The sequence below is a fragment of the Dendrobates tinctorius genome, unplaced genomic scaffold, assembly GCF_039654945.1.
Source record: "Dendrobates tinctorius isolate UK_male_01 unplaced genomic scaffold, ASM3965494v1 ptg000070l, whole genome shotgun sequence".
Classification (NCBI taxonomy): Eukaryota; Metazoa; Chordata; class Amphibia; order Anura; family Dendrobatidae; genus Dendrobates; species Dendrobates tinctorius.
Genome location: NW_027361738.1, coordinates 20414176 through 20430174, shown reverse-complemented (window position 1 = coordinate 20430174; position 15999 = coordinate 20414176). Strand labels below are relative to the sequence as shown.

Genomic DNA, 15999 nt, shown 5'->3' with positions numbered 1-15999 from the left:
TTGCTAGTATACCAAGTCCCTTTCTGTATGGTCTGTGCGTGTCCTATACAAAATTAGAAATTCATACTCAGTGCTTGTTTTATTGGCGCTGGGGCTTTCATTATTTCAGGAAATCTTTTTTGCGATAGTAACTGGAAACTTTTACATGACTGTGAAATTCCAAGCTGCAAAATATTTATATTTCTAAGATCTGGCAATCGTGATTCTAGCTGCTAAAATGTGAGAATGGAGCTCCCACTGCTGTGGGCAGAGTTATCTTTTCTGTTACAAATGTCCCTGGATGATACGCTGATAGTTCTTTTTCAGCTGCTAGGGTGACCTGTAATCTGGTAGAACTACCCCTCTAGTGTGAACTGTTCCTGCAGCGCCTCCACAGGGGAAATATGGCATTTCCCATTGAAAACACTGATTTTCTTTATAGCAAAACTTTTCTCTGGCTCATAGATCCTGAATCTTGAAGCCTTAAGTGGGGAAAATTAACTCAGAAGTACTAAGAAGGGATATTTAGACTCCATATAGAAATATACCTATGTCATTATTGTCAAGAGCACTACCAGCCACTGTATGAAGAAGGGTCATGAACCTCCTGGTCTTCGGTACACATAATATCTAACTAAAAATATTAATAGCTGACCAGAAGGTCTATGACACCACTATGTGCATGTACCTTACCTCTTACAACAATCTTCAAAGAACTAAAGAGAAATGTAGTCATAGGTGGATTATAATTAGGGCAATCTGGGCTACTGCCCAGGGTCCATGGTTCCAGGGGGCCCATGTGTTGTGAGTTCATTTTCCCCTTCACTACTGAGGCCCGAGGAACTCCCTCTTCTGGTGAAGAAAGGTAGTGAGCCTGATTGTCAAACACCAGGGGCTGATGATGATGACTGGCTGAGTGGAGTTAATGACTGGATATAAGGCTGCCGACGCCCTTCTAGCCTGCGGGTGATTTCTCTGTTGACTTCTAGGAAACCAGTCTGATTCCTGCTCATCTAAAGCTAAGATTTCTGCTTTGCCTTTTTGCATTAGTGTTTTGTTTTCCTTGCTTTTCTGGATTCTGCCATTCCCTGCTGGGGTGAGCTGAATCTCCTTTTGCCTGTTGCTCTGTCTTCAGAATATTCCTGAGTACTGACATAGCTTTTTTGAAGCCTAGCGTCTTCAGGGCCTTTTTTACTGTCAGTTTGTTGGCTCTTATTTTCATAGGGTTTTTCACGGATTGCAGACAGCAGCCTTCCTGTCCTTTCCTATCTAAGCTAGCGTTGGCCCCATCTTTGCTCAGTCTATCTTTCTGTCTGTGTTTTGTTCTTTCTTCTTGCTTCACCGTCATTATATGTGGGGGGCTGCCTTTTGCTTTGGGGTCTGCTCTGGGGCAGTTTAGATTTCCCTTTCTGTCTTTAGGCTATGTAGTCCTCCGGCTGTGATCGAGGGGCCTAGGGCATCGTAGGAGCCCCCCACGGCTACTGCTAGTTGTGTTGATAGGTTCAGGGGTCTGCAATCCGATAGCTGCCAACTTCTCTGGTTTTCTGGACTTAGCTAGCATTTCTATTTTTGCCTCCTATGGTGACTCAATCATAACAGAATCACCCGCCATACCGCAGATTCTAGGGTACTCAATAGCAGGAAAGAATTGTATAAAAAAAAAAAAAAAAAGAGTGTGTATATTTTTTCCTCTATATCTCTGAGGCCGTAGGGGGAATTTTTTTTTTCTCTCAATGGAGATAAAGTAATTGTCTGATCGTGTGGAGCAGCTCGCTGCGGAAGTGCGGGGAATTTCCGCCTACCTTGCTCATTCACATGCTGCTGAACCAAAGATTCTTACACCTGATGTATTTTTTGGGGATCGGTCTAAATTTTTGAATTTCAAAAATAATTGCAAATTATTTTTTGCCTTGAAGCCTAACTCGTCAGGGAGCTCCGCGCAGCAGGTTAAAATTGTCATCTCTTTGCTGCGTGGCGATCCCCAGGATTGGGCGTTTTCTTTGAAACCAGATGATCCTATTCTGACTAATGTGAATGCATTCTTTCACGCTTTGGGGTTGTTGTATGACGAACCTAATGCCATTGATCAGGCTGAAAAGACCCTGCTGGCATTGAACCAGGGTCGTGATTCTGCAGAATTGTACTGTCAAAAATTCCAAAAGTGGGCAGTACTTACTACCTGGAATGATAATGCCTTGGCTGCTCTCTTTCGGAAGGGGTTGTCAGAAGCCATAAAAGATACTATGGTGGGATTTCCTGTTCCCTCTGGTCTTGACGATTCTATGTCTTTAGCCATTCAGGTTGATCGGCGTTTACGCGAACGCAGAGCTGCACGAGAGGTGTTGCCACCTGTTGAACAGATGTCTGAACCTATGCAATGTGATAGAGTTTTTTCCAGAGAGCAACCGTCAGGAGTTCAGAAGGCGTAATAAGTTGTGTTTTTTCTGTGGAGATGCCTCGCATATTATTTCTGTCTGTCCTAAACGCGAGAAACGCTTTGCACACACGTTTTCTGTTGGTGGTGTTCAACCTAAGTTTCTTCTGGCTATTACTCTGATCTGCTCCCTGTCCACATTTTCCGCCAAGGCTTTTGTGGATTCGGGAGCAGCTCTAAACCTAATGGACTTGGATTTTGCTAAACGTTGTGGATTTCCGATGACACCTCTGCAGACGCCTATCCCTTTGAGGGGGATTGATGCTACTCCTTTGGCTAAAAATAAACCTCAGTTTTGGACCCAGGTGGTAATGCGGGTCGCCCCAGACCATCAAGAAAATTGCAGGTTTTTGGTGTTACATAATCTGCATGATACTATTGTTCTGGGGTTTCCCTGGTTACAAATTCATAATCCAGTTTTGGATTGGAAATCTGTGGTGAGTTGGGGTTGTTGGTGTGCCTTTAGTGAGGCTCCGGTGTTTTCCACCTCTCCTCAGTCGCATGATGTTCCTGATTATTTGGCGGACTTTTATGATGTATTTAGTGAGAATGAGTCTGCGTCTCTGCCTCCTCATAGGAGTTATGACTGTGCTATTGAACTGAGCCCGGGGTGTAAATTTCCCAAGAGTCGGCTCTTCAATTTATCTGTACCCGAGCACGAGGCTATGCGATCCTATATTAAGGAGGCGTTGGAGAAGGGTCATATTAGACCATCCTCATCACCCTTAGGTGCCGGTTTTTTTTTTGTAGCCAAAAAGGATGGATCATTAAGACCTTGTATTGATTATCGTGCCCTCAACAAAATTACTGTTAAATATCAGTATCCGTTACCCCTGATTTCTGATCTATTCTCCAGAGTTAAAGGTGCTTGCTGGTTTACCAAGCTTGACCTCAGGGGGGCGTATAATCTTATTCGCATTAAGCATGGGGATGAATGGAAGACGGCGTTTAATACTCCGGAGGGACATTTTGAGTACCTGGTGATGCATTTTGGGTTCACTAATGCCCCTTCTGTCTTCCAGTGCTTCATGAACGATATTTTCCGAGATTTTGTCGATAAATTTTTGATTATCTATCTGGATGATATTTTGATCTTCTCCAAGGATTGGGATTCTCATGTGGAACATATTCGGACTGTGTTCCGGATCTTGAGGGAGAATTCCCTGTATGTCAAAGGATCTAAATGCCTTTTTGGAGTACAGAGGATTTCTTTTTTGGGATTTATTTTGTCCCCGTCAACTATTGAAATGGACCCGGCCAAGGTACAGGCCATTTACGATTGGGTTCAGCCCACTTCTTTGAAGGCCCTCCAGAAGTTTTGGGGTTTTGCTAATTTTTATCGGAAATTTATAGCAAAATTTTCTAGTATTGCCAAGCCATTGACTGATTTGACTAAGAAGGGTGCTGATGTGTTAAATTGGTCTCCGGAGGCTGTTTCTTCCTTTCAGGAGATGAAGCGAAGATTCACCTCCGCCCCGGTTTTGCGGCAACCTGATGTCTCACTTCCGTTCCAGGTAGAGGTGGATGCTTCTGAGATTGGTGCAGGAGCTGTTTTGTCCCAAAAGGATCCTGTAACATCTAAAATGAATCCCTGTGCTTTCTTTTCCCGAAAGTTCTCTCCATCTGAACGTAACTATGATGTGGGGAATCGGGAACTGTTAGCCATGAAATGGGCATTTGAGGAGTGGAGACATTGGTTGGAGGGAGCTAAGCATCAAGTCGTGGTCCTCACTGACCACAAGAATTTGATTTACCTAGAGTCGGCTAAGCGCTTGAACCCTCGACAGGCTAGGTGGGCCTTGTTTTTTACACGTTTTGATTTTGTGGTTTCTTTTCTTCCTGGAACTAAGAATGTCAAGGCTGACGCCCTCTCTAGGAGCTTCTTTGCTGATTCTCCTGTGGTGACCAAGCCTGCTACCATCTTAGGCGAAGGGGTAGTTCTTTCTGCCATCTCGCCCGATTTGAGACGTACTCTGGAAGAGTTCCAGGAGGACAAACCTGAGCGTTGTCCCAGTGGAAAGTTGTATGTTCCTGACCAGTGGAAGAAGAGAGTGATGTCTGAAGTTCATTGCTCTGCTTTGGCTGGTCATCCAGGTATTTTTGGTACTAGAGATCTGGTGAGTCGGTCTTTTTGGTGGCCCTCCTTGTCTCGTGATGTCAGGAATTTTGTGCAGTCCTGTGGGACGTGCTCCCGGTCTAAATCGTGTTCTCGCTCTAGTGGGTTGTTGATGCCTTTGCCTGTCCCCAAGAGGCCATGGACCCATATTTCAATGGATTTCATCTCTGATATGCCTGTCTCTCAAAGGATGACTGTTATTTGGGTGATTTGTGATAGGTTCTCTAAGATGGTTCATCTTGTACCACTCCCTAAGTTGCCGTCGTCCTCTGAATTGGTGCCCCTGTTTTTACAACAGATGGTTCGCTTGCACGGGATTCCTGAGAACATTGTATCTGACAGAGGAGTCCAGTTTGTGTCTAGATTTTGGAGAACTTTCTGTTCCAAGCTGGGAATTCAGTTGTCCTTCTCCTCTGCTTTTCACCCTCAGACCAATGGGCAGACAGAGAGAACAAACCAGACTTTGGAGTCATATTTGAGAAGTTTTATTTCTGCTGATCAGGATGATTGGGTTTCATTTTTGCCCTTGGCCGAATTTGCTTTAAATAATAGAGCTAGTTCTGCCACTTTGATGTCTCCTTTTTTTTGTAACTTTGGGTTTCATCCTCGATTTTCTTCAGGGCAGGTGGAGCCCTCTGCCTGCCCAGGGGTTGACACTGTGGTGGAGAGAATGCACCAGATCTGGGACCAAGTGGTGGATAAGTTATCTCTCTCCCAGGAAAAGGCCCAGCGGTTTTCCAACCAACATAGGACCATTGGTCCCCAATTTAAGGTTGGTGATATGGTGTGGTTATCATCAAAAAATATTGCTATGAAGGTGGCTTCTCCTAAGTTTAAGCCTAGATTTATTGGACCTTACAAGATTTTGGAGATTATTAATCCGGTCTCTTTTTGTTTGGCTCTTCCTGTCACATTTAAAATCCATAATGTGTTCCATAAATCTTTGTTGAAGAGGTTTGTTGAACCTGTTGTTCTGGGGGTTGCACCTCCAGACCCTGTATTGGTTGAAGGTAACATGGAATATGAGGTAGAGAAAGTACTGGATTCCCGTCTGGCTAGACGGAGACTCCAGTATTTGGTTAAGTGGAAGGGTTATGGTCAGGAGGATAATTCCTGGGTCTCTGCCTCTGATATTCATGCCAAAAGATTGGTGCGTGCCTTTTTGGTGCTCACCCTGATTGGTGCTCACCCTGATCGCCCTGGTGGCGTGGTTGAGGGTTCGGTGACCCCTCCTCAAGGGGGAGGTACTGTTGTGAGTTCATTTTCCCCTTCACTACTGAGGCCCGAGGAACTCCCTCTTCTGGTGAAGAAAGGTAGTGAGCCTGATTGTCAAACACCTGGGGCTGATGATGATGACTGGCTGAGTGGAGTTAATGACTGGATATAAGGCTGCCGACGCCCTTCTGGCCTGCGGGTGATTTCTCTGTGGACTTCTAAGAAACCAGTCTGATTCCTGCTCATCTAAAGCTAAGATTTCTGCTTTGCCTTTTTGCATTAGTGTTTTGTTTTCCTTGCTTTTCTGGATTCTGCCATTCCCTGCTGGGGTGAGCTGAATCTCCTTTTGCCTGTTGCTCTGTCTTCAGAATATTCCTGAGTACTGACATAGCTTTTTTGAAGCCTAGCGTCTTCAGGGCCTTTTTTACTGTCAGTTTGTTGGCTCTTATTTTCATAGGGTTTTTCACGGATTGCAGACAGCAGCCTTCCTGTCCTTTCCTATCTAAGCTAGCGTTGGCCCCATCTTTGCTCAGTCTATCTTTCTGTCTGTGTTTTGTTCTTTCTTCTTGCTTCACCGTCATTATATGTGGGGGGCTGCCTTTTGCTTTGGGGTCTGCTCTGGGGCAGTTTAGATTTCCCTTTCTGTCTTTAGGCTATGTAGTCCTCCGGCTGTGATCGAGGGGCCAAGGGCATCGTAGGAGCCCCCACGGCTACTGCTAGTTGTGTTGATAGGTTCAGGGGTCTGCAATCCGATAGCTGCCAACTTCTCTGGTTTTCTGGACTTAGCTAGCATTTCTATTTTTGCCTCCTACGGTGACTCAATCATAACACCCATGGCTAGATTGCCCTTGTTATAATGATTTCTGTGTGCCACCATCAGCGGCGCTTTTTGCCAACAGGGAACACTCCTATTGCTCTGCTGCTGGCAATAGAGAGACAGAGCGCAACTGCAGCCATCACTTTCTCTATTGACAGCCGGAGTGATGATGTCATCATCGTTCAGCTGTATTGCTTATCATATACGAGCCAGCAAGAAAAGGAAGGAGGCAGCACTGCCGAAGATCACAAGGAGAGGTGAATTATTCTTTTTTTTTCTCTTCAAAGTGATGAATTGGGGTGGGGGGATGGGTGAGAGAGCAGCATGTGTGATAGGGTCACTGACACATTATATATACGTCACAAAGATTTCTTTCTTCCGTGATCTAAAAACCCATAAGTTTCTCTTCAGCATGATAGCTGCTGAAGGAGTTAATCGGCCATGTTATGGGCAGGTTTGTAGGTGAGTAGGTAAGAGATCGGTGGGACGCCTACTCACTATATCTCCACCTCAAGGGTGTGGCTGGGAGGTTAGATGTCCACCCAGCGTTTTTTTTTCTGTCTGTGTTGTTTGGAGGGAAGAAGCCTCCAGACTGAAGCTCCTGCAAGAGCTACGGTATGTGTTTGTTACAGTAGGCAGGAGCCATACTGGGAAGGGCTTTATATGGACTTACTATATTGGGCATATTGGTTTATGAAGCAATAAACCACCCTGATACTTTAACCAAACATGTTTCTGTGTCTACCTGGGGGAGCAGGTAAGTGAGCCGATCTTCCACATATGTAATAACGAATTGGTTGGGAATGGATGAGAGAACAGTATGTTATAATGAACTGGGGTGGGGATGGGTGAGAGAACAGTATGTTATCATGAATTGAGGTAGCTGAGAGCACAGAATGTTATAGTGAATTGGGGTGGGGATGGATGAGAGCACAGTATATTATGAATTGGGGTGGGGGATGGATGAGAAGATATTACATTACAATGGGGTGGGGTTCTAAAAGAGGACATTGCATACTGAATTGGGGTATGCAATTATAATGTATTTGAAATATGTAATTATAATGAATTGGGGGTGACTATAATGAATTAGTGGAATGTAATTGTACTGAATTGGGATATGTAACTATAATGAACTTGGGAGTAAGTAATTATAATTAATTGGGTGCATGTAACTATAATAACCTGATGGAATGTGAATATAACGAATTTAGGGTTAGCCATTTTAATTTTGGGATATACAATTAGAATGTATTGGGCAGAGAACATGTAATTATAATAAATTGGGGGGAATGGGAGGATCATGGTGGGAGTACTGAGAAAGCAGGAGAATGACTGACTGGTAATGAATTGAGAGAAAGACCACAGGAGCTAATTGATTTATACTTTTATTGGGTTGGAAAAGTGACTAATTATAGTTAGTGAGGGTCAAAGTAGTGGTGTATTAATTTATATTTTGAATGGTGGGTTGCACAACTGCCGCTGATCGGTAAACCATGATCTTTGTTCTCGGCAGTGCGAGTCCTGTTTTGTGCAGCACAAAAAGTCATTTTACTTGATGAACGCAGGTGATCCGCAGCCTGTTCACACTGAAAGGATAAATTGTATTAACGCTTCTTAAACAATTTTCTTTCAGTGTAAATTCAGCTTTATTTGCAGGGAGATGATTGGAGAAATACGTTTGTTTGCAAAAGTAACTCCCTTATTAAGTAAAGCACTGTCCCTCAGTATATAGAGTCTTCCCTTGTTATGTTGAGCACTGTACGTAAGGGAAAAAATGTCCCTTCTTCCATAGCATCCGCTCTTGTTATGTACTGTATAGCTCCGTCCCTTATTGCATAGCTTCCCCTCTAGTTATCTTTAGCCCCGTCCCTTATTACATAGCATCCCCTTGCAATGTTTAGCCCCATCTCTTATTACATAGCATCCCCTCTTGATTTGTATAGCTCCGTCTCTTATTACCTAGCATCCCTTCTTGTTATGTATAGCCCTGTCCCTTGTTACATAGCACCCCCTCTTGAAATGTATAGCCCCATCCCTTATTACATGGTATCCTCTACTGGTATGTTTAGTGCTGTTTGTAAGGGAAAAAAATTGGCATCTACAGAAGTGCACTAGAGCACCTGTATGTTCATCATGTCACCTGTCACATGACCTCACAAAAATATAATATTACATCATAACGTGATACATCAGATGCTGGGGGGCCCATGCACCCTAAACTATCCGGGGTCCTGGCTACCCTTAATCCACCGCTGATTGTAGTGAAGGTTTAAGAATCCATCATGGCTGCATGTTATATCATGTTCAGAAATAATACCTAAGTACAATGAAAGAAGTTTATCAGTTTTCCTCCTTATTTCTAATGACATCCATATCCATTCCTTAAAGGGAGCCTGTCATCAGATTAAAGCTGCTCGAAACACGGTCAGCATGTATCAGACACTGGCTGTAAGTTTACAGCCAAGTATGTTTTCGTCTGAAATACTATGGTATTACAGAAAAAACATGAAAAGCTGTCCGGGAACAATGGATCTCAAATGAAAGTCCACCCAGATTCCCTACTTTGACAGGTCTCTCCACATCAGTGTACATAGAGAGGGACTAGTCATCAAAGTTATTGGGGAAGGGACCTGACTAGTATTAGTTTTCTCTTAAACCCTGCAGCATTTCAGAGTAAAACATACCTGGCTGCCATCGCACAGCTAGTGTTTGATTCATGCTGCCTGTAGTTCAAGCAGCATGAATATGATAACAGGTTCCCTTAAAAAAAATGGTAGGGAAATATAAATTAAAATACATTTCATATAAGTGTCCAAGTCCTACAATACTGTTGAAAGGTACAAAAAAAACATCTGCAGGCTAAAATGAATTTTTTAGTTCTTGCCTGAAGATTGAATTTAAATGTTGCTGAATCAGTGCCCATTAGTGGTTTTGTAAGAATTATAAAAATAGAATTAGGATATTGTACCTCATGTGGACCATATGCTAGATATTAAATAGTAAGACTGTAAAGTTTGTTTGTAGGTTTAAATTAATAAATAATCCCAGTTCTGATAACGACACAAGAATTGTAGGTTTGTCTGCAGTCATACATTTCTCTAATTACATTGGTCAGGTAAAGCATTAAATCACACCATTCGTATATTTTCAACTATATTCTTTATTGCAGTTGCATACAATAAAGATATATGTACGGTATTTTGCTAACAATTCTTAATAATTATCATTTCTCAATTATTGCATTTTTTTTTCATTGCAGTTTCTCATTTGTGGAGTTTGTGGAATTTTCTGCGCCAAAAAGAAATCGGGACTCATAGTAAGTGCCTAATATCTAACGCATATCGTTTGTAAAATGGACAAAGAAAGAGGCAGGCGGTAGAATTCAGCCAGTTCTCCCAAACCTGATGTACGATAAAAGCCAGTTCACAAAACCAAAAAGCGGCATACTGACCCAGTCCTCCAATACAGGTATCAGTTTTGTACACGTTCTTAAATTGAACACTATTTGCCCAATTCAACAAGAACAGTGTTGTTCATGATGGTCTTTATGAGGGGGCATGCTGGAGTCAGACGCTTCAGATTCATGAAGAGGAGCACGCTTCTTCATGAAGCTGGAGCGTCTGATGAGTGGTGTGCACCTCTGTGTGCTATGTCAGAATTCTTACTACAGTCAGGTACTGGAGTTAGAGTTAGGGAACGCCATGTCATGAATTATACAAGCTGCACCCCGGTCCCACTTTAGCTGTACCTATTTTGTTGGAGTTGGGAGAAACTGGTATGAAAAGCGCAACACATCTCTATCTTCAAATTCAATATATAACTTCAAGGGATTATCTTTGTGTGGTTAGTTTTATTGTAAAGGGAGTCAAGGCTGCAGTAGTCGTGACTAAGGCTAGTTTCACATTTGCGCTTTTGAGCGCAGCAACGGCCTGTGCACGGCCGCCGCTAAGCCCCGCCCCCTGCCGCGCCTCGCCGGTAGCTCCGCCTACCGGCGCATGACGCTGCATGCGCCCTGCGTCCACTATCTTTATCACTGGGGGCACAGGCCGTGCACAGTTTGCGTTTGGAGGCACATGCGCCTTTTTGACGGTGCACCGAGCGCAACCAAACTGCAAAAGGACGCATGCGCCGCCAAACGCATACTGCGTATGGCCTGCGCCCCAGTGATAAAGATAGGGGACGCAGGACGCATGCAGCGTCATGCGCAGGTAGGCGGAGCTACCGGCGGAGGCGCGGCAGGGGGCGGGGCTTGGCGGCGGCCGTGTGCAGGCCATCGCTGCGCTCAAAAGCGCAAATGTGAAACTAGCCTAACAGGGGCTGCTGTCGCACCCTGGCCCTTCATCACATCAATATATTGTCCCTTCTGTTGTGCATTTGATGGTTCACTTACTTGCAGATTAGAGTCCTCTCTGGTCTGCTGGGGGTTTCCACCCCCAAATACCATGCAAAGACAGGCAGAGTCCAGATCCAGTTTTAAACAAACAACTTTACTCAGTTCTTTGCTCAGCTCATCCAGATTAGTCACAGGTACAACACAGGATCCTTCACACATCATAACCTTTCTTTTCCTTTCCCTGTGCTATTCCTTATGCCTCCAGGAATATCGCAGGGTCGTACCATTGCCTCCAGTACCGCAGCGCTCTGTCTGGTCAGCCTAATCCGCTTCTGGAGTTCCCTGTCCGTTTCGCCCTGGACATTTGAGGCTGATCCCATGTAATTAGCTGTCACCATGTTGATGCTGCCCTGTATTCCTTCACCTCTTGTGTGACCGTTAGCTTCTAGGCCCTGGATGAGTTGGGCTTTTCTGCTTTAACGTTGTGGGGCATAACTGCCCTGGCCAGGCTCCTAGCCCCTACTCCGTGAACCCAGGAAGCTCTCTCTAACTTATCCCAGTTGGCCCCTCCTATCTAACTAGTTCCTATCTAAATCTATGGTGCCCCCTCTAGTGGGCTAATCTAAATCCTACAACTAGCTAAATCCTGTACGTTCCCTGCATCTATACAATACACTGCTCAGCATACACTGCTCAGCATATCAATATTATACATACACAATATAGCAGCATTACAAAACATATGAGGTAATTATATATATATATATATATATACCATATATATACAGTGGGGAAAAAAAGTATTTAGTCAGTCAGCAATAGTGCAAGTTCCACCACTTAAAAAGATGAGAGGCGTCTGTAATTTACATCATAGGTAGACCTCAACTATGGGAGACAAACTGAGAAAAAAAAATCCAGAAAATCACATTGTCTGTTTTTTTTTCATTTTATTTGCATATTATGGTGGAAAATAACTATTTGGTCAGAAACAAAATTTCATCTCAATACTTTGTGATATATCCTTTGTTGGCAATGACAGAGGTCAAACGTTTTCTGTAAGTCTTCACAAGGTTGCCACACACTGTTGTTGGTATGTTGGCCCATTCCTCCATGCAGATCTCCTCTAGAGCAGTGATGTTTTTGGCTTTTCGCTTGGCAACACAGACTTTCAACTCCCTCCAAAGGTTTTCTATAGGGTTGAGATCTGGAGACTGGCTAGGCCACTCCAGGACCTTGAAATGCTTCTTACGAAGCCACTCCTTTGTTGCCCTGGCGGTGTGCTTTGGATCATTGTCATGTTGAAAGACCCAGCCACGTTTCATCTTCAATACCCTTGCTGATGGAAGGAGGTTTGCAATCAAAATCTCACGATACATGGCCCCATTCATTCTTTCATGTACCCGGATCAGTCGTCCTGGCCCCTTTGCAGAGAAACAGCCCCAAAGCATGATGTTTCCACCACCATGCTTTACAGTAGGTATGGTGTTTGATGGATGCAACTCAGTATTCTTTTTCCTCCAAACACGACAAGTTGTGTTTCTACCAAACAGTTCCAGTTTGGTTTCATCAGACCATAGGACATTCTCCCAAAACTCCTCTGGATCATCCAAATGCTCTCTAGCAAACTTCAGACGGGCCCGGACATGTACAGGCTTAAGCAGTGGGACACGTCTGGCACTGCAGGATCTGAGTCCATGGTGGCGTAGTGTGTTACTTATGGTAGGCCTTGTTACATTGGTCCCAGCTCTCTGCAGTTCATTCACTAGGTCCCCCCACGTGGTTCTGGGATTTTTGCTCACCGTTCTTGTGATCATTCTGACCCCACGGGGTGGGATTTTGCGTGGAGCACCAGATCGAGGGAGATTATCAGTGGTCTTGTATGTCTTCCATTTTCTAATTATTGCTCCCACAGTTGATTTCTTCACTCCAAGCTGGTTGGCTATTGCAGATTCAGTCTTCCCAGCCTGGTGCAGGGCTACAATTTTGTTTCTGGTGTCCTTTGACAGCTATTTGGTCTTCACCATAGTGGAGTTTGGAGTCAGACTGTTTGAGGGTGTGCACAGGTGTCTTTTTATACTGATAACAAGTTTAAACAGGTGCCATTACTACAGGTAATGAGTGGAGGAAAGAGGAGACTCTTAAAGAAGAAGTTACAGGTCTGTGAGAGCCAGAAATCTTGATTGCTTGTTTCTGACCAAATACTTATTTTCCATCATAATATGCAGATAAAATGAAAAAAAAACAGACAATGTGATTTTCTGGATTTTTTTTTCTCAGTTTGTCTCCCATAGTTGAGGTCTACCTATGATGTAAATTACAGACGCCTCTCATCTTTTTAAGTGGTGGAACTTGCACTATTGCTGACTGACTAAATACTTTTTTTCCCCACTGTATATATATATATACATACATACACAATGCATTACTCATCACACTAATATACAAAATAAGACATATGGTATTAACAGAGACATAGAAGCAGGTGCAAGGCAGGCAGGGTGTAAACTGTCCTCTGTACCCCCTTACATTTTAACCTGCTTACATATTAGAGTGTTGATCCTGATTTACAGTACACCTTTTGGCTGCAATGCTATTCAGTTTTATAAGTAAGTGAACCCCATTTTGTCTTAAGCCAGTTTGATACTTCAGATTTTTTTTTCTCGTACATTAAAAAATGATCCTTCTTTGAGAGGACTGGACCCATTTTTCGTCTACAGTCAGTTTTATTGATCTTTTTGTTTCTTTTCTTCCTGCAGATGATTCTTTTTTCTGCCTGCTGCATATGTGGACTTATTGGAGGCATCCTGAATATTCAATTTCTGCGTGCCGTTACCAAAAGATCCTCATTACACAACGCTTCAATGTCCCTGGCATGTATCGGTATCAGCGGCTGCACTATATCTACATGGCTTACGTGTCGCCTAGCCAGTTACGAGCAAAGGAGGATGTTTTTAGAAAGAGAACATTCACTTCATCACTCCCATGAAATGACAGAGAAGGTAAAAGAAATCGGTAAATAAATCCTTTTCTAATTGTATTACTAATTAAAAGAACCCTTCAGACGAATATAATTACATTTTAGATGGGTGTTCCTGAACTAGCTGAGTCCCCAGCCAACCTTTATATTGCTTTCAGATTTTACTTAGCTGGCTGACCATGTGGGACCTTGTGGCCATATACATGAAAGATTGGTTGTAGCATTGGATGTAGCCACACTAGTCAGCACATCTATTATATAGTCTAAGGTTAAAGGGATCTGTAATGTGGCCATGTTCATGGGCCTTTAATTTAAGTGTGGTACTTAATATTGCCTGCGCTGGTTGTACTTGGCAACGTTGGCCAAGACACAGGTTGTGCATCCAAAGATGGCTATATGCTTATGCTATTTTACAGCATAATACAGGTGAAAGTGGGTCACAATGCAACCTCTAGGGTATTGTGACCTGAAAAATCAAGTAATAAAAATGTGAATGGTTTCGACTATTTGCGATTTGCTGGCTGTGATCTTGGTACCCTGAGATTGCAATGTGACCCCAGTCACCTGCATTTTGCTTGCATGTAGCAGTGACATATGGGGATCTCTGGCAGCATGACCTCTGTTGAGGCCCCAAGCACTAGGTAGCCCCAGCCTTAAAGGGAATCTGTCAGTAAGATCAATCCCCCTCTCAAAAGTATACTGTATATAGGTCTTTTTAATGTAAATCCATTGAGACCTTTAAATATTCTCTTACATGCTAAAATAATTAACATTTTCATTTATATGTAAATGAGGCATCAAGTGCTCTCAGTGTAAATGAGCTTTTGAGGAGCCACTGCCTCCAGAACACCCAGCAATGTCTTCAGATTGATTGATACTGCCTGTGTGATGTCATGCACAAGACAAGAAAAACAGACAATGCGCTGTTAGGGGCTGGCGGAACGCACCAAATAATAAAGATAGTATAAGGTATATGGCGCGTTCACAGCCCGGGGTCCACTGTGCAGAGGTGATAAACTGCAGCTAGACAATGATGAAAGATATATAACAAGAGGTAGCCGGACACCGGCGGGTAACCACTGACTCGGTGCGTGTAAGGACAGACTCAGTTACTTCACGGAGTCCACACTAGCCGGCGTATAATCGTGAGCTGTTAAACGTCACAGATCACGACTAAGTAAACTACCGCTCAGAGCGGGTACAATGTCTACTGTGGTGGACACCACTAACCAGCATAAGAACAGTGCTGGTAAGCGCACGTAGCTGCTCTGGCAGACATTGCGGTATCAGCGGTATGTGAGGCCTGTACAGATCGGCGCCCCAAGGCACTACAGGACAGAGAGCTACTATACTGCGGCGCTAAGCAGTGCTAGTGCTAGATGCTAACTCAGACTCTAGGGCCCTAACTCATGCGTATCAAAGGGAGGGAGTCTTAATGAGTCAGTCACCAGTCTCATGCATCCGTCATCACTCACACCACTAAACAGTATAGCATCAAAGTCTTTCATAGCGCATGGCGGGGCGGCCATGCAAACCTTTTATAGCAGCGTCCTTCCGGGGCCTTCCTGATGGTCCAATCCGAGCTGGAGAAGGACCTGAACATGTGACCTCTGATCTCCAATGGGAGATCGCCCCACAGGCATGCTCAGTGGACCGAAAGGAGGACTTAGTCCCTGTAGTCATTCACTGCTGACCAGCATGCGTTGCTATAGCTGGACCAGAGGTGGCAGCAGCAACCAAGCCCATAATGCTGGTGTGGGCAGAGCGCCGGGATCAACGAGTCTGCTGGGCTGGCGCCACTGCAGCTGGAGAGGAATGGGAGACCGCTGAAGGCAACTCTCGGGATTCCTGCTGTGCAGCACCAGGAACCCGACGCCTAACAATGCGCTATTGATCAAACTAAAGAGGCTAATGCTGGATGGGGAAGCAACCTGTGGCGACAGTGGCTACTTAACTCATTAAATACTTGCACACCCAGAGCACATAATGCATCATTTGAATATCAAAGAAAATGCTAACTACTCAGAATACAGCAATGGATAGAAGATACTGTGTGTGGGAAACTGTGGGGCCACATACTGTGTGTGGGTCTGTGGTGGTCATCATACTGTGTGGGAAGCTGTGG

At 44.0% G+C, this 15999-nt stretch overlaps 1 protein-coding gene across 3 annotated transcripts in view; it reads left to right on the top strand.

The window, feature by feature from the left end:
* Positions 1 to 15999, top strand: part of TMEM196 (transmembrane protein 196) — a 60602-nt gene that overhangs the window by 23747 nt on the left and 20856 nt on the right. For 2 of the 3 annotated variants that reach the window (XM_073581444.1, XM_073581443.1), the window contains exons 2-3: positions 9824 to 9880; positions 13654 to 13896. In XM_073581444.1, coding sequence (XP_073437545.1) covers positions 9824 to 9880; positions 13654 to 13896 — 300 coding nt within the window. Of the gene's footprint in view, positions 1 to 9823; positions 9881 to 13653; positions 13910 to 15999 lie in introns of all 3 variants that reach the window. The other variant, XM_073581446.1, reaches the window with a different exon arrangement.